Source organism: Budorcas taxicolor, chromosome 2 (genome assembly GCF_023091745.1).
Source record: "Budorcas taxicolor isolate Tak-1 chromosome 2, Takin1.1, whole genome shotgun sequence".
Lineage (NCBI taxonomy): Eukaryota > Metazoa > Chordata > Mammalia > Artiodactyla > Bovidae > Budorcas > Budorcas taxicolor.
This window is the reverse complement of record NC_068911.1, coordinates 23,042,947-23,061,000: the sequence shown is the minus strand read 5'-3', so window position 1 is coordinate 23,061,000 and position 18,054 is coordinate 23,042,947. Positions and strand designations below refer to the sequence as shown.

General features: G+C 45.2%; 1 protein-coding gene across 1 annotated transcript in view; it reads left to right on the top strand.

The window, feature by feature from the left end:
- Positions 1-18,054, top strand: part of VWA3A (von Willebrand factor A domain containing 3A) — a 48,471-nt gene that overhangs the window by 10,096 nt on the left and 20,321 nt on the right. The window contains exons 6-16 of the mRNA XM_052635973.1: positions 384-482; positions 2,495-2,601; positions 4,789-4,914; positions 5,209-5,317; positions 5,530-5,595; positions 7,918-8,043; positions 10,882-11,017; positions 11,126-11,229; positions 12,606-12,686; positions 13,458-13,552; positions 15,493-15,612. Coding sequence (XP_052491933.1) covers positions 384-482; positions 2,495-2,601; positions 4,789-4,914; positions 5,209-5,317; positions 5,530-5,595; positions 7,918-8,043; positions 10,882-11,017; positions 11,126-11,229; positions 12,606-12,686; positions 13,458-13,552; positions 15,493-15,612 — 1,169 coding nt within the window. The remainder of the gene's footprint in view (positions 1-383; positions 483-2,494; positions 2,602-4,788; positions 4,915-5,208; positions 5,318-5,529; positions 5,596-7,917; positions 8,044-10,881; positions 11,018-11,125; positions 11,230-12,605; positions 12,687-13,457; positions 13,553-15,492; positions 15,613-18,054) is intronic.

Below are 18,054 nucleotides of genomic sequence, written 5' to 3'. Positions count from 1 at the left end.
GAATAGGCAGAAAATAAATAAGGATATAGAGAAATGAAATAAGATAAGCTGATGTAATTAGATGTCAAACTATCTTACAAAGTCTGCTTTTCTCCAGTCTCCAAACTTTCTTTAATGAACACAAATTACTTTATAAAAGTGGACAATAAGTATTAAGGGGAAAAAACTTTAAATAAGTTGTCACACATAGAAGCAGATAATGCCCAAAACTGAAACCAAGACACCTAGTTTTTGTGCTCTCCTCTACAAAATGGGTCTTCCTTGTGTGGCCTCTTGTTGAGGCTGGAGTGTGCTTGAATTTCTGCTTCAGCAAGCTGCCCAATGAAAGGTTTGCAGAAGCACAGAGCTGCGCTGGTCGTTCTGCATGCCCTCTCTGATTTTAGGCATTTGGCCTCATCAAGGGGGCCAGAGTTGGCATTCTCATTGACGTGGCAGCTGTCAGCAGTGACCCTCAGAAAGAGGAGTTCCAAAATGACCTCATGGTAAGTCTCTCTGGCACAAAGAAGTACCTGGAACCACCACCTCCTCCCCACCCTCTATCCCTAGTTCCTCCCCACCCTCCCTTGTGAGCTTGCTAATGGCTTTGTTGATAGCAAGTGCAAAATGGAGTGTTTCACAAAGAACAGTTCACACTTAATTAGCACCTACAGTTAAAAAAATATGTTGAGTTCTGCGAAACCCAGCCTCAGAGTCATTTTCAGTTGCAGTGTGAGCCTCTAGTATTCACGCTGTGGCAGTCCCTAACAACTTGACTGTCTCAACAGCCTGTGCTCCCTGGAAAGAGGTTGTGGAGGTGGGGATCAGTTGGACCGACTCCAGCACAGTCTTTTAGCCTCTTCATGATGAGGAGCGATCCTGGTTGCTTTGGTCGTAACTGAGAAGCTAAGAGCTCTAGGGCCAAATCCCAGGCACCTCCACCACTTCTGGACTGTGTGACTCTGTTATCTCATCTGTGAAACAGGGACGATGACTCTCACCACCTCACACGGTCGCGAGAGGACAAAAGGAGCCCGAGCAAATGAAGCACTCAGTACAAGAGTCTGGCATCGACAAAAGCCCCTGTAGTCTCTGAGAAGTGATGTGGAGGGTCTGTTTTCTTAGAGGAACCTCTAAGCTTTGAATGAGACATGAGCAGCAGTAGCTGGTCCCAGAATCCAACAGAGGGATCAAGATGGGCCAGTTTCCAGACTTGTCCCTGTTCCTGGTCTCAGCAGGTGTCAGGGAACCAGTGTCAGTGCAGATTGCCCTTCAGACCATCCCCCAGGGCCCAGTTTCCAGAGATACCCCTGGTGGGCTGGTTCAGTATCAACCAACGCAGAGCTCATGTTGGTGGCAACAGGTAATGTTTCTAGGTGGCCGATGATAGCTTATGGCGAACGGTGTTGGGTTTGTGATCTCCGAAGGAGAAAATTTCTCTTTGGGACCAAAGACTTAGCTTCAGTCACTCAGAGCTTTGTTTTATTACAGTGAAGATGGGACAGAGAAAGCTTCTGACATAGACATCAGAAGGGGACAGAGAGTGCCCCACTAGTTTGGGTGGGGCTTTATATACTCTTTCATTTGGTTACCAACAGTAGATCAAAAGAGTATCTCAAGGTTGTAAAAGTCTTACCAGGCCCACTCCCACAACATGCATCTTAAGATAGCAGGATTAGTGGGGAAGTTTTTGTTAAGAAGGAGAAACATGCCCTTGAGCAAGATACATTGTTGTTATATAATCATTAGCACAGAGCTTAAGGGAAAACATACCCTTGAGCAAGATGTGTTGCTTTGTTGTGCAATCCTTAGCTCTAGGCTTAAAGAAAGTTCGTCTTAGGCGAAATAGATTGTCATAACAATGCAGAGTTTCAGGGGAGAAAAGTCTTCTGTGACTACGATGAGAGAATGTAGAAAAAAAAGTTAGTCCCTTCCTCCTCCTCGAGGACCCTGGTCTCCTTATCAGTGTACCTAAGAATAAGCTCTCTCACTGGGAAGGAGAGGGAAGAGTTATCTTACTGTTGGATACTCACCAGGCTGAGCCTGAGAACACCCAATAGCTGGCCCTGCACCCATCACTCCATCACCAATTCACAGCAACCACTGCCCCCCCACCTCTGTGCTCCTCCCTGGGTGCCACATGTAAATGGTTCAGCCATTGCACATGCTGAAGTGGGTGCTCATCCCAACCACACCCATGACCCAAGTGTGCGGCAGTTGCTCCAGAAGAGATCTTGGGTCTGCAGTCAGTGGGAGTGAAAGCCAGTCTCTGGAACTGGCTGACCACCCAGGCCCTACCCTGACCACGCACAGCCAAGGACAAGCTGGGATGGGCAGCTGGGGTGCTCCACCTAGACCCCTGTGACCCCAGGGGCAGCAAACAAATGTCAACTTGGGGCTGCTAAGCTGAGTCTTAAGCGAACCTGTTTCAGCACAGTTCGCATCTCAACCACAGCATGAGAGGTGAAGGCAAGCTCCATATGACTCTGGGAGCCACTGATGTCCTCTTGCCTACCAGAACCTCATTGACGAGCAGCTGAGCCACAAAGAGAAGCTGTACATCCTGTCCTTCGGTGCCACCACCAGTGCCCTCTGGCCCAACCCAACAGAAGTCAGCACCTCCAGGTAAGTGATTGCCTGGCCTTGGCCTGGGTGTTTACCTGGTCATTTTCCTCCCTAAAAGTGTTAATGTCTTTATCAAATGATTAAAGTGCAAAATAAGTGAGACAGTTCACAAAAACAGAAACACAGGGAGCCAATAACTTTTGGAAAAGTCATCACCCCACGAGCACCACAAGATGAAAAGACCAGATACCATTTCTATCCATAAATCTAATAAAGATAGTTTTATTAGTATGAAAATGATACATTCTGATTTTCAGAAATTGCAGTATAAAAGGATAAAAAATAGCAGATGAGTCTCCCTCTCACCCTAGTTCCCCCTCCCTCACCTCCCAATAATAGTTTCTTCAATCTACTTCCACAGTCTTTGCACATATATGCATCTGTGTGTTTATCCTCATTTATTTAAACATAATCAAGAGAACATTACACTTTTTTTCATCTTGGCTTTGCATCTAATTTTCTCTCCGTATGTAGAGATCAACCTCTTTCTTTTTAATAGCTACCTACAATTCCACAGTTTTGTGCTTCCCAGGTGGCTCAGTGGTAAAGAATCCACCTGCCAATGCAGGAGACTTGGGTTCTATCCCTGGGTTGGCAAGATTCCCTGGAGAAGGAAATAGCAACCCACTCCAGCATTCTTGCCTAGGAAATCCCATGGACAGAGTGGTCTGGTGGCCTACAGTCCACAGGGTCTCAAAGAATCAGACGCAACTTAACAACTAAAATGGAACTAAATGACTAAGAATTTCTACTAACTTATGCCTGAAAGTAGACATCTCTTTTCCAGGAAGAGAATAGCCTTGATTATCCATCATGCTTGGCACTTCGCATGTACTTTCTTACTCAATATTTATAGCCAACACATGGAATAGGATTACTATCCCAATTTTGCTGACAAGGAAAGTGAGACTCAGGTTAGGGAACATTTCTGAAATGGTAGTCAGGACTGGATTCCAAAGCACAGAGCAGGTCCCAGGGAAAGCCACATGCTTAGGTTTCTGGAACAGAGGTTCCCTTGTCCAGCACTGGCCGCAGAGGGGTGCCCTTCTGGGCAGAGAAGCGCCCGTTCAGGCAGCATAGGCTTTGAATCCCAGCTCTGACAGTTACTGGGGGATCCTGACTCATCCTTTAACTCTCTCATTAGCAGAATAAGGTGAGGATACCTGCTTCTCACAGAGTTGTTGGCATGGGAAGTGGTTGGCATGGGGAAGGCACTCAGCAGATAAGATTGTTTGTTTGTTTATTTTTTAATGGTGATTTCAACCTCAAAGCTCCAGGATGTCAGACCTGGAAGTCACCTTGAGACCATCTAGCCAAGAGTTCCTCAACTGCAATTATTCCTGGATTTCCCTTGTGATTTTTGTCATATCCCTGCCACTTGTACTATTATTTACTCTGTGCAACTTGTACTACTATTGATTTTAAAAATAACCCAATATTTATTCTGAATGAAACTATCAATGCCATAACTGAGAAGCCTGTATCACTTGGCATAATTAGAAAGTTGCTATAAAAAATAAATAGAATGAAAGCAGACAAAACAGTAAGATTAAATTCCAGCTTGAAACCTATTGACTAGAGATGGCGCCAGGCCTGGGATTTGTTCTCTTTGTTAAAAAGGGAAATTCAACCGTTACAATAATGAAAGAGACTTACTGGCAATGAGCTGAGGGGGTTTTTTGGGGGGTGGGTGTCAGAATGAAAGAGAAATGGCAAGACCAGAGCCATCTCACTAGTTCCATGTGAGACAGTGAACCAGGAGAGCTCTGTGTTGAGTCATTCCCCTATTGCCAGTAGTGTGTATTCCAACCCATGTGGGATGTAGCCACACAGCTGTAGTGTCTTCTCTTCAAGACTCTTTAGGTTGGGGATTAACCCTATGTTTCAGGCTGAGATCTGCCTCCAGAAGAGTTGGAGGGGAAAGGAGCTAGGTCCCAGACCCCACGTAGCAGAGTCGCCTAGAAATTCAGGCCCTTGAGTCACACCTGGATTGAAGTCTCAGTGTTTCCAGTTGCTTACAGTATCCCCTTGGGCAAGTCCTAACTCTGAGTCTCAGTTTCCTCATCTATAAAATGGGAATAAGGTATCCATCTCAAAGAATTATTGTTAGGCTCACACCAGCCCGTGTTTGTCCTGGGCCTGGTCCCTAGTATGAGTACTGTTATTAGGTTTTATCATTTTGCCTAGTCTCCAGGAACTCAAGCTTTGGGTGAAAAAACTGAAGCCGGACAGAGGCAGCAATCTGCTACAAGCCCTGAAGAAAGTCTTCGTTCTGAAGGGGCTGAATTCTCTGGTGACCATCATGGGAAGCTGGTAGGCCTCCTTTTCTAAGCTGATAACAGACCCAGGAAGTGATTGGCGAACCAAACCAATGTTAGAGAAAAGACCATCAAGCGTGACTCTTCACGTACTCTTGAGAGAGGGCTGTGTTGCCAGGGCATTCATCTACAGGTTTTTATGGCAGGGGGCCAGACAGGCCAAGCCTGAGGCCCACTATGCCCTGCATCTTAACACAGGTGGCCTGGGACACAGGTGATTTGGTAGAGGTTCTTTGGGAATTACCATCTTGCTGGAGTGCCCCCTTCTCTTCTTCCTTCTTCTTCCCAGCCCAGATCAACCTTCTGAAATCCTGTCTGATTACATCCAACAGTCTACATTGGGAAGGGATCTCATTACCCACATCATCACCTACAAATGTGATGATCAGGTGCCGCCTGTAAGTACCCAAGAATCTTCAAGGCTTCCCTTGGATTGGCGATAGTGAGCTGGGCCAGCCTTTGAGGCCCCCAAGTTGTGGATCAAAATACAACTCTCCTTATATCTAGTTCTCCCATTGGTCAGCCCAGTTGGGAAGCTCAGACAAGGAAAAAGCTTGTAAGACTAGCGGCATTGCCCTAGGGAGGGCTGACTCTATCTCCATCCCCACAGGCTGTTCTGAAGAACCTTGTGGAAGCTTTTGGGGGCTACTATCACTGCTACAGCCCAGAGACAGAGGTAAGCTCTTGGGCCAACACACTGCTCCCTCCTTCTATCCCTGCCTGCTTCCAAGGTTGTGCCTGGGGAATCTGGGCCAGAAAGATTCTTTGTGTGTACCTGCTTCCCTTCTCCCCAACTCAATGGGTTTACTCAAGTACAATCAGATTAAAAAGAGAATGTGGGAAGAACAGAAACAACAAAAAGTCACAAGAGATTCTTTTGTCAGGGTGTATGATGAGTTGATTGGGCTACTCAGATCACTCAGTGGTAAAGAATTTGCCTGCAAACACAGGAGACATGGGTTCAATCCCTGGATCAGCAAGATCCACTAGAGGAGGAAATGACAACCCACTTCAGTATTCTTGCCTGGAGAATCCCATGGACAGAGGAGCCTGGCAGGCTACAGTCCGTAGGGTCGCAGAGTTGGACACATCTGAGCAACTGAGCATGCACACAGTGAGCTGGTTGCATGCTGACAGAATTCTGAATTCCTACCCAGTTGCCATCAACATGGGCCCCACCCCACCTCTGCTCCCACCAAAGCTCTGAGTCTGAAGCAGTTGCTTCAGTTCTCTCTCCTAGGTAGACCCCATTTACTGCAAGAGACACACAGCAATCAATTCTGAATGGGCAAGTTAATTCTGTACCAATCCATCCATTAGTCCTTGTCGCAGTTAATCATGACGTCACACACTCTGTGTCTGTAATGGAGATGACAGAAAATGTGTGCGTAAATCCATATGGCAGATTGAGAATCCAGCTGTCTGTTGAGCTACAGGCTGTGCCTTGCCTGCTAACTACTAACTGCCTAGAGTAAATGAATGTTTGCATCTCACAAGTATGTCCTAGTGTTACAAAGTCTAGGTCAGGCAACATTTTCCTTGGGCAAAACCCCTTGTTACCTCACTGGCCAGACTCTGTAGGAGTGACATACTCCAAGGCTAGGAAGATACTATGGGTGAGTGAGTGAAACTGGCTGGTTTAAGAACCTGTGAAAAACCTGTGAACCTGTTGGCTTAGTTGTTGTTTTCCCACTCTCGATGGAGGTATGGGTAAAACAAATTTCATTGTTTTCTTTATTATGAGCAAAACAACAGTGCAAAGATGACAAAAAATTACAACTGAATCTGATGAGAACACAGCAGAGAGTGGTGAGGAGTGTGATGAACAAAACAGCGCTTGCCCCAGTGAATGAGACGCCTCTGCTCAGCTCTAGCCCGTTATTTATTTGTTCTGCAGGAGTGACCCCCAGTGTTACCAGTCTTCTGATTTTCCAACAAGAGCCAGAAATCTGGATTTGTGTGTGTGTGTGATTTCCTTTCATTTTTTAAAAATTGAGGGACTTCCCTGGTGGTCCAGTGGCTAACACGCCATGCTCCCAATGCAGGGGGCCTGCGTTTGATCTCTGATCAGGGAGCTAGATCCAGCATACCACAACTAAGACCCAGAGCAGCCAAATAAATAAATAAATATTTTAAAATTGAGAAAATTCTCATAAATAAAGTGAACAACAGTGGCACTTTTTATACTCACAATGTTGTGTAACCACCACCTTTATTTAGCTCCAAAACATCTCCATCTCCCCAAAAGGAAACTCTGTACCCTTAAAACAATTACTCCCCATTCCCCCTTCCCTGCAGCCCCAGCTCATTGTCAATCTGCTTTCCATCTCTCGGGATTTGCCCATTGTGGATATTTCATGTCCATCTTTTTTGACTCAGCATCATGTTTTTAAGATGCATCTGTGTTCTAACATGTATCAGAACTTCATTCTTTTTATGGTTGAATAATATTCCATTTTCTGAATATACTACCCCTTGTTTATCCATTCATCAGTCAATGGATATTTGAACTGCTGTGAACTGGTATGATTATTGGTGAATAAGTATCTGAGTCCCTGTTTTCAATTATTGTAGGTACATAGCTAGGAGTAGAAATGCTAGGTCATGTAGTAATTCTGTTTAATTTTTTGAGGAGCCACCAAACTGTTCTCCACAGCAGCTGCACCATTTTACGGTTCCACCTGCACCCCTCAAGTTCCAATTCTCCAGTGTTCGCCAACACTTGTTTTAGTCCTTTAATAATTATTATTATAGCTAGGGGAGGGTATAGAGTGTTTCTTCACATCTTCAACTATTTAAAACACTGCAAGCCAATAATGTACAAATAGAACAGGCATTGGCAGGTTCTGTCCTGCACATGGATCCTGTTTATAACGTCCGCTTTGAAGAGCATGCCACTCCGCCCTAGGGATTCATGTGGCGGCCTGCCCTTTCCCACCTCGGCCACTGCCGGTAACCAGGTGACTACTGGGTGACTGATTGTCCCCACCACCCCCAGGTCTGCAGCAGCCGGGAGGTGGATGAGCTCCTAGCAGAAATCCAAAAGGCCCAGAGCCTCCGGAACCACATGCAAGCCCTGCACCCCAACGCCCCCTGTGAGAAGTCCACCAGCGTGATGCAGGAGGTAGGTGCTGAGAGCCGAAGCTCAGACCTTCCAGGAGGCGCACAGCTGGCCTCACCATGCTCTCTCGCGTCTCACCTGTCACTCAAGGGCGTGGCTGCCAGGCCCCCAAAAGTGGAGTAAGGCGAAGCCCCGCCCCCTCGCAGCCCCCACAGCTCTGAACTGCCACAGCCTCTGCTGGAAGGATCCTGGTGGATTTTCTAACTGTAAAAAAAAATTTATTTCAGAGAAAGGCCATCAGGCCTCTGCCACCCCTTCCACTTAAACACTGCCCCTCCCTTCCCCCTAATTTGGAGAATGATGAAAACCTCAGCTACACAGGGTAGGAGGTCTGGAGACATCTTCTCACCAGCATCTCATTCATTCGGGGTAAAGGCCCTGCTTGAGGGCATTTAATTTAACAGCAGAGTAACTCAGAAAGTTTATGGACAAAAGCGCCATAAAAGCTGTGCTCTGTTTAGACAGCATAGACAACTTAGCTGTGGACAGAAGAGAACTGGAAACACTTCTATACCATCACAGAGTGAAGGTATGGACTTGGGATACCAAACGTTTTGACCTGGCTAGCTGTCGTGAAAGAAACACAGCACTTAAACTGAGGTCTTGAATTTTAGTTTCAACTCTTCTGATTACCTATCAGTTCAGTTCAGCCGCTCAAAGAGTCGTGTCCGACTCTTTGCAACTCCGTGAACTGTGGCACGCCAGGCTTCCCTGTCCTTCACCAACTCCCAGACTTTGGTCAAACTCATGTTCATCGAGTCGATGATCTCTCATCCTCTGTCGTCCCCTTGTCCTCCTGCCTTCAATCTTTCCCAGCATCACGGTCTTTTCCAGTGAGTCAGTTCTTCACATCAGGTAGCCAAAGTATTGGAGTTTCAGCTTCAGCATCAGTCCTTCCAATGAGTATTCAGGACTGATTTCCTTTAGGATGGACTGGTTTGGTCTCCTTGCACTCCAAGAGACTCTCAAGAGTCTTTTCAAACTCCACAGCCTCCAGGACCATGTGATTACCTATAAACAATAACAGTAATTAATGGTTTTCATTTCCTGAGTGTGTAGGCACTTAAGATAGGCACAAGGCTTAATCTTTTAAAATGCCTTATTTTATCTTCCGGCAATGGTCTCCAGCAGATATGTTATTTTACAGATGAGAAAACAGAAGTTGAGTTTAAATAATTTGCCTGAGATCGCAGAGATAAAAGCTGATTAGTCTTGATTGAACTCAGGTCTGCTTGATGTCAGAATCTTGCCAGGAGTTTCCCAAAATGAAATGCTCTTGTAGTTTGCAAAATACTACTTGTAGTTTGCAAAATAATGATAAGGTGATATGCAGATTAACATTCTTTTAAATGTCATATATTTAAAACTAGCTCATTATGGTAGAAATAGAGCTTTCTGAAATTATTTAAGTTCTAGGAATTCTCTGACAGTTTCCGTGTTTTGGACTTGGTGCGTTCACTACCAAGAGCCCAGATTCGATCCCAGGTCAGAGAACTAAGATCCCACATTCTGTAAGACATGGCCAAAAACAAACAAAGTATATATATATGTGTATATATATATATATACACATATATATATACACATACATATATACATACATATAATTAAGTACAAAAAGGGGTCCATTAAAATCAAAATTGAAATTGATATTAATTTCAATTAATGTTAGTGAAGTTAATAACTAAAAAGACTTAGTGTTACTTGTTTGATTTTTTAAAATATTGAGTAAATAACAATATAGGGCTTCCCTGGTGGCTTAGTGGTAAAGAATCCACATGTAAATGCAGGAGACATGAGTTTAATCCCTGAGTCAGGAAGATTCCCTAGAGTGGAAGATGGCAACCCACTCCAGTATTCTTGGCTGGGAAATCCCAGGGACAGAGGGGCCGGGTGGGCTACAGCCCATGGGGTCGCAAAAGAGTCGGACATGACTTAGTGACTAAGCAACAACAACAACAAATAACAGTACGGTGGTACTCAGATATAGCAAATTTCATGAAGGTGGTTCTCGAATGTCTGAAGTTTGGAAATTGCTGTTTCGTGCTTTCCTCATACACAAGCTATGTGACTGAACCTCTCAGAACCTCAGGTTTTCAGTTGTAAATGTGGGCAAGGGAGTCTAGGCTAGATCAGGACTCCCTAAATGATTTGGTACAGGAGTTGCTTTTTAGTTCCCTGGAGCTTATGTTTTGTGCCCATGGCAGGGCCACTTGTCATCTTGGAGTCCGTGGTGCTGATTCAAATGGTAAGGGTGGGAAGTGGTTAGGAGGATGGACAGATGACAGAGGAAGTGAGTTGCTGGGTACAGCTCTGTCTTCTCCTGGTAATTCCACATATCTCTCGAGATGGGGATGGGACTATGGGAGGGAAAGGCAAAACTGCCTGTAATTTAACAGGTAATGTTTTAAGAGAGCTTCCCTGGTAGCTCAGCTGATAAAGAATCTGCCTGCAATGCAGGAGACCCCAGTTCAATTCCTGGGTCAGGAAGATCCCCTGGAGAAGGAAGGGATAGGCTATGCACTCCAGTATTCTTGGGCTTCCCTGGTGGCTCAGACAGTAAAGAATCTGCCTGCAATGTGGGAGACCTGGGTTCGATCCTTGGGTTGGGAAGATCCCCTGGAAGAGGGCATGGCAACGCACTCCAGTATTGTTGCCTGGAGAATCCCCACAGACAGAGGAACCTGGCGGGCTACAGCCCACGAGGTCGCAAAGAGTAGGACACAACTGAAAGACTAAGCACAATGTTTTAAGATGCTCCCTTGGGTGGGTGGGGGAAGGCTGTGGACTTTCCAGCTCTATAATATGATTATGTAATAATGATTTTTCATTTCAACTTAGATTTCCACAGAGGTTGCAAAGAGTTCACTCATGAGTCTCTTGCCTAAACCCCCAAAGCATGAGGATCCCCTCATGATTGAGTTCCCAAACTTGGACATGACTTCTGCAGAATGGCTGAAGACCAATAGCCTGAAAGGTAAATCCCCAGAGAGGGAAGAACCCAAGATGCAGACGACTGACCGAAGGCATGAACCCTTTGGGGCTTCATGAGCCGTGCCTCAAACCCCACCATTTATTTTTACAGCCAAGAAGCTAAGCCTTTATCAGGTTCTGGCACCCAATGCATTCTCTCCCGTGGAGGAATTTGTGCCTATTCTCCGGAAAACAGTATCATCAACTATCCATGAGGTAACTCAGATTCAGAGTTCTGTCCAGACCTTTGCCGTGGAGCTCCCGTGTGGTATTTCCTTTCTGAAATGTTCGGGAAATAGAGGTCATGAGACAGAGACCAAGGAGCAGGAGCTGAGGGCTTAGAGTGGGATGCAGGCTTTCCACCCAGGACTCTAGAACTCTCATCAAATCTACCCTAGCTGCCGTTTTTCAAAGATACAAAAAATGAAACTTGGGAGATTGGGGAAAGAGGGAGTACATCGGGCACCATGGTCACCCCCTCCATGAAGGTTTCCTCCTTGTCATTCGGAACACGCTCTCTCTCTGGACCCTCGCTCTGCCTGACACAGACTTCTCCTATTGCTCCTGTGATGCGCGTTTGTGTGTATTTGTTACATGTCTAATGCCCACCGCGGTATGAGCCCTGTAAAAGAAAAAACTCTTCCCCAACACTCTGTCCCCTATATGTAGTACAAGTAAGCAGTCAAGGAATGTCTGTGTGCGTGCACAGAAGGCTGGAAAGAGGGAGGAAAAGGCTGAGTGAGTGAATGGATGGAAATGATAAATGAATAGGTAAAAGAATGGATAGGTGGATGGAAATATGAACAGATGGAAGGACAGATAACAGGATAGAACAAAAAGATGAAAGGATAAAAGTCAAGATTAAATGAAGGATAAAGGGTGGAGAAGTGGAAGGACAGCATAATAGGTGAACAGAAGGATCAGTCAGTGGAGGGCCTTCCCCGGTGGTGCAGTGGTTGAGACTCTGCACTCCCATTACAGGGGCATGGGTCCGATCCCTGGTCAGGGGACTGTGATCCCACAGGCAGCGAGGCAAGGCCAGAGAAGAGAAGATCAGTGAAAAGACAGAAGAATGAAAGGAAAGAGACAGGGGATGTCTAGTTCTGGCAGCCCATAGATGAATGACTTGATGGAAGGAGAGACAGAGATACAGATATGACAGCTTTATGGAGGATGAATGAACAGAATGAACAAATTTGATTTTCAAAGTGTGTTTCCCGCGTGGGTTTCCAAATCTAAGAGCTTATGACTATAGTATGTTTTAAATCTCCAACTCTACTATTACCAAAACTTCTAACCATACCTTGTAATAAAGACACTGATGTTCAGAAGAGCCTCCTGAGAAGGGAGCCGGCTTGCAGTCAGACCTGGTTCATTCAGGGGACTGTGTCCTGAAGTCCCTCAGCTGCCAGCTCCAGACAAGGCAATGGCCTGGTGATGGGGAGGGGCACAAACCACCCACAGATGTGTTAAGAGCCCATTTCCCTCTCTTGCATCTGACTTGGAGAACCCAGTGACCGATTTAAACTCAAAATCCTTCCTCACTTGCGCTTCTGTTCACCTGCTCCCCTCCTGGCCACACCTGCATGCAGAAGGCAATGGTGCAGTTTGAATGGCATGACGGGACAGTGAAGAATATTCATGTGGACTTGCCCTTCTTGTACGAGTACCAGGTCAGTGCTGGGTCCCATCAGTCAGAATGTGGGGTGTGGGGAGGGGGATGGCAGGAAGGTGTCGTGGAATGTGGAGGCACCAAGCCAGTGACAGAACCCCCTCCTGTAAACAGACTGTGCTCCACCCACAGGCCCTTCTGGAGCTTTCTCCACCTCCTCTCCAGGCAGGAACCCGGATGCCTTAAACAAAAACCTCTAATCCTTTTGGTCAAGATTTACCTCCTCCCCATTTGAGGCAATGAAATACTCTGACTCTTCCCTTCCTAGGCTTGTGACAGACGAGTACAGGCTTATATCTCTCTCTCTCTTTAAACAAACGTTCATTTATCTATCTATTTTTGGCTATGCTGGGTCTTTGTTGCTGCGCACGGGCTCTCTCTAGTGCAGCAAGCAGGGGCTGCTCCCTAGTTGTATTGCTGGGTCTTCTCATTGCAATGGTTTCTCTTTTTGCAGAGCATGGGCACAGTCTTCAGTGGTTGTGGCTCACGGGCTCCAGAGTCGGGGCTCAGTAGCTGTAGCACATGGGTTTAGTTGCCCTGTGGCATGTGGAATCTTTCTGCACCAGGTATCGAACTGGTGTTCCCTGCATTGGCAGGCAGATTCTTAACCTCTGGGCCACAAGGGAAGTCCTAGTACATGCTTTAGAGGGATTTTTGTACTGCCTGGATACCCATGGCCTTGACACACCATTCCCAGAAGCCAAGTGGGGTACACCCTCTTCCCCCACATGCTCTGTGCAGTGCTGACTGTGTATGACCCATGAGTTTGCAGAAACAGCTCAGCAGAGTGATGCGGATGTATGAGAGACGGATCGAGTGGCTCTCCTTGGCCAGCAGAAGAATCTGGGGCACCGTCTGTGAAAAAAGGTAACTTCCTCCAATAGTGTTCTTGTCCTTCATGGTGTCGTGTGTGACACAGCACTCATTCAGCTTATGAATTTCCTGTTGGTGACGTCAGAATCCATCATTTAGATTAAGGATCAATATGGCTCAGCAGAACCCCTGGAGGGAAAAGTCACCACCATTAACTGCAACCTCAAGAATAGCATCACTGTGTCACTCAGGAGTCTTTGTTAAAAAGCAAAAGAAACTAAGTGCAAATTGAAACAAATCAGGGAAGTCTGGTTAAGGTAACTATATTCTAAAGTAGATTTGGTAGCTGTCTTCAGGCCTGGCTTGATCCAGAGATTCATACATGTCAGGAATTTCTTTCCAACCCTCAGTTCCATTTTCCTCTTTCTTGGCTTTGTTTTTAGGTAGGCTGTCCCCTCTAGGTAGCAAGATAGCCACCCAAAGTTCCCAACTTCCTCCCTTCCAGTTTAGCACTTCCAGGGTTTAGGGTATGGGTCCACCCATGAGCCACTTGGGCCAAGAGGATTTGATGTTCTGATTGCCTGGGGTCTAACATCCACTTTAAAGCTTGGGCTGGGGTCAGCTCTACTCAACTCAAGTGGACCATTACAGACAAAGGTATTCCCCCACACACCAGAAAAAAAGATAAAGATGCTGTTTTGAGCAGAGGTAATGGATGCTGAGTAGGAAAAAACTGTAGGTATCTATTATATCATTACCATTCCATACCTTACATAATGCATTACCACTTATTTTATATTAGAAGTTTGTAATACCATTCATCTGCTCTAATTTTTAACTCTCAAAGCAACCCCTTGAAAAGTCTTATTATAGTTTATATAGTTAAATATGCCAAGGAACAGGCTTCCAAGGTGGTGCAGTAGTAAAGAATCTGACTGCTAATGCAGGAGATGCAAGAGACTCAGGTTCAATCCCTGAGTCAGGAAGATCCCCTGGAGTAGGAAATGGCAGCCCATTCCAGTATTCTTGCATGGAGAGTTCCATGGACAGAGGAATCTGGCAGACTACAGTCCATGGGGCGCAAAGAGTCAGACACGACTGAGCATACACACAAACGCATGGCAAGGATCAGAGAGGTGCTGTGACTTGCCTAAGGCCCCACAGAAAGTGGGACTCGAACTAAGGTCTTCTGATGTTATATCAGGTGAGTTTTCTTTTGCTAATCCATAGCTGTCTCAAAATGAGAATGAGGGGAGGAGATAGGACTATAAGATCTAAAGAGAAAGCTCAACACTGTTGCTGCTGCTGCTGCTAAGTCGCTTCAGTCGTATCCGACTCTGTTCGACCCCATAGACGGAAGCCCACCAGGCACCCCCGTCCCTGGGATTCTCCAGGCAAGAACACTGAAGTGGGTTGCCATTTCCTTCTCCAATGCATGAAAGTGAAAAGTGAAAGCAAAGTCGCTCCTTCGTGTCCGACTCTCAGCGACCCCATGGACTGCAGCCTACCAGGCTCCTCTGTCCATGGGATTTTCCAGGCAAGAGTACTGGAGTAGGATGCCATTGCCTTTGCCATTGCAAGAGATCTTAAAACAGAGAGAGAAAATAAAAAGATACATTTCCCCAAAGGCCCCAGTTATACCTAATTCCCCATCTAACTTGCTTAGCTTGTTTTTTTCCCTTCACAGACCCCAATCTACTGTAGTATCGAATGCTAGTGATTTAAAACAAGGAAATGTATGAAATCATTATATGCAGTCCTGCCCTTAAACTGTCCACCACGAGGCTTTATTCCATGATAGACCTTCCTGCAGCAAAGGTTCCATGACCCTCAGGCTACTGCCTGTGTTGACCTCAAACCACGGAGAAGATTTGGCCAGGGGTGAATTTGGCGTGCAGAACTCCCCTGGAAAAAACGTTAAATAGTAAAATGGAACAGAATAAACATTATCTGAGAGATTCGGTTCTCCTCTTAAAGCTTGTGTTTCTTTTTAGGGTGGTTATACTGCTCGATATCTCCGTGACCAATTCCATGTACATTATTCATATCCAGCACTCCCTGCGCCGCCTGCTGGAGGAGCAGCTGTCCAACAAGGACTGCTTCAACATCATTGCGTACGCTGCAGCTTCTCCTGGTGGGGAGGTCGTGGGCACTAGGCCGCCATCGCCAGGCTGAGGCTTCTGGCAGGACGACAGATGTATGGGCATCCGGCCTCCCAGGAGGGCTGTCCGTTTATCTCATTTGAACCATCTTGTTTGGGGCATTGAATAATTAAATGGTTGTAGGACGGTCCCCCTGGGCTGAAGGTGATAAGCAGCCCCAAAACACACTGTTTGATCAGCCAGGATAAAGTAACTCAGCCCGTTGCCCCATTTGGCTCCCAAGCTGATAAACACAAAAGAGAAAAAGAAGGGTCCCCAGGCTTGGCTCCTACCTCATTTCCAGCAAGCCACGATATTTTAAATATTCAGAATTCCAATTATAAATTTTAATTGTACATAGACCTATCAATATTATTATTATATATAGTTATATGTCATATAGATTACATACAGCTATATAGAATTAAATTATACCTTTATATATAAAACTACATATGGTTCCATTATATATAAAACTATGTGTTTAAGTTATATATAAGTAAGTGTGCATGCTGCATGCTAAGTAGTTGCAGTTGTGTCTGACTCTTTGAGACCCTATGGACCCCCATGGACTGTAACCCACCAGGCTTCTCTGTCCATGGGCTTCTCCAGGCAAGAATACTAGAATGGATCACCATTTCCTTCCCTAAGGGATCTTCCTGATCCAGGAATCGAACCCATGTCTCTTATGTCTCCTGCATTGGCAGTTGGGTTATTTTTAACCACTGGAACACCTGGGAAGCCCTTATATAAGTATATATAATATAAATTAATACTATATAGCTATATATTTAAATTGTGTATATAAATTTTAACTATAAGTAAATTTAACTTAAAGGATAAATATTTAATATGTAGTTTTACTACATATGTTTAAATTATATATGACTATATAATAGTATGAATATTTAAGTTATAGGTCTATCTACATAGTTACTTATATTTTTATCTATAAAGTATATATAATTTAAATATATGTAGTTATATATATATATTTTTTTTACACAACTTCACATCATATAGGGAGTATTCTAAACCTACTAAGTCAGTAGTTTAATATTATATATTAAACTGTACCAGAGCCTAGTCATTCCCTAATAAATTCTACAGAAAAATGCTTAGAGAGGCATTTTGGACAAGATTTTCATTCACTCATCCCATTCATTCATTTAACAAACTTTTATTGAAAGGCTGCCATGTACTGTAGGTATGCTAGGCATTAGGGATATAGAAGTTAACACACATGATACCTGTCCTTAAGGAACTTATCACCTAGTAGTAGGAAGTAGAAATGTTAAAATATAAATGCTATTAAATGTTTTCTGAAGGAATAAGTAGAAGGCAGGATATGGGACCGCAAGTCCCATATCGACTCAAAGGCGGAGTCAGTTCATTCACCTGGGAAGAGTGAGGTCAGGAAATCTTAGCTGAGTCTTGACAAAGAGCAGGTGTTTCCCAGCACACAGAAGAGACGGGGAATGTGGAGAAGGGGCCTTCTGGTGCAGGGAGCAGCGTGAGCAGAGCACAGAGGTGTGATGTGTGACACAACCTTGGAGGACCTGCAATGTGAGTAGTTGAGTGTGAACAAAGGGTGAGAGGGAGAACCGGATGGCCCAGAAATGAAAGGAAACACCAGCTGATGGAGGCTTTAAACAGGAGCTTTTATACTGGAGGACATATAGATATTGAAGGATTTTAAGCAAGATAATACTCTTGAGACACTTGAGTTACAAGGTGAAGGACAGGCTTGAAGGGATGCGATACTGGAGGGGAGATCTGAGCCAAGGCAGTGGGAAGGAAAGACAGGGGGCCTGTGAGGAGTGCCCAGGGTTACATATGCAGAATGTAGTCACTGCTTGGCTGTAGGGGACGAGGGAATGGTGAAGAGGTGTGCCAGGTGGAGCAGAGTTTGGAAGATAAACACAGTCTGAGATCCTTAAGAGTTTGGAGAGTCTCCTGGTTGGAGCTCTAGCCATCAGCATAAGTTGAAGACATGGGAGGGCATGCGTTGCACCTGTGGAGACGCGATGGAGGAGAGATGCCAACCAAGGACAGAATTGGGGACAAGCTGCCATTTAGATGGCAGAGAAAGGGAACCACCTAAGAAACAAGAGGAGCAGTCCAAGCGGCAGGAGGAAAACCTGGAGAGAAAGCTGTTTTCCCCTTTCCCGAGGGAAAGGAGGATCTTGGAAAGAAACAGAGTTAGGGCCTGCAGAAGCAAAGTAGGAAGGAGAAGAAGGAATTCTCTGAATCTGGCAATAGAGCTCCCTCATTGGAAAACAATGAGACATAATGGTTTTGCAGTTCAGTTTGGCAAACATTTAAAAGATTGATAGTACCCAATGCTGATGATAATTTGGTGCAAAGGGCACTCCTGGAAAGTATTGGTGGAAATGTAATTTGGTACAGCTCTTG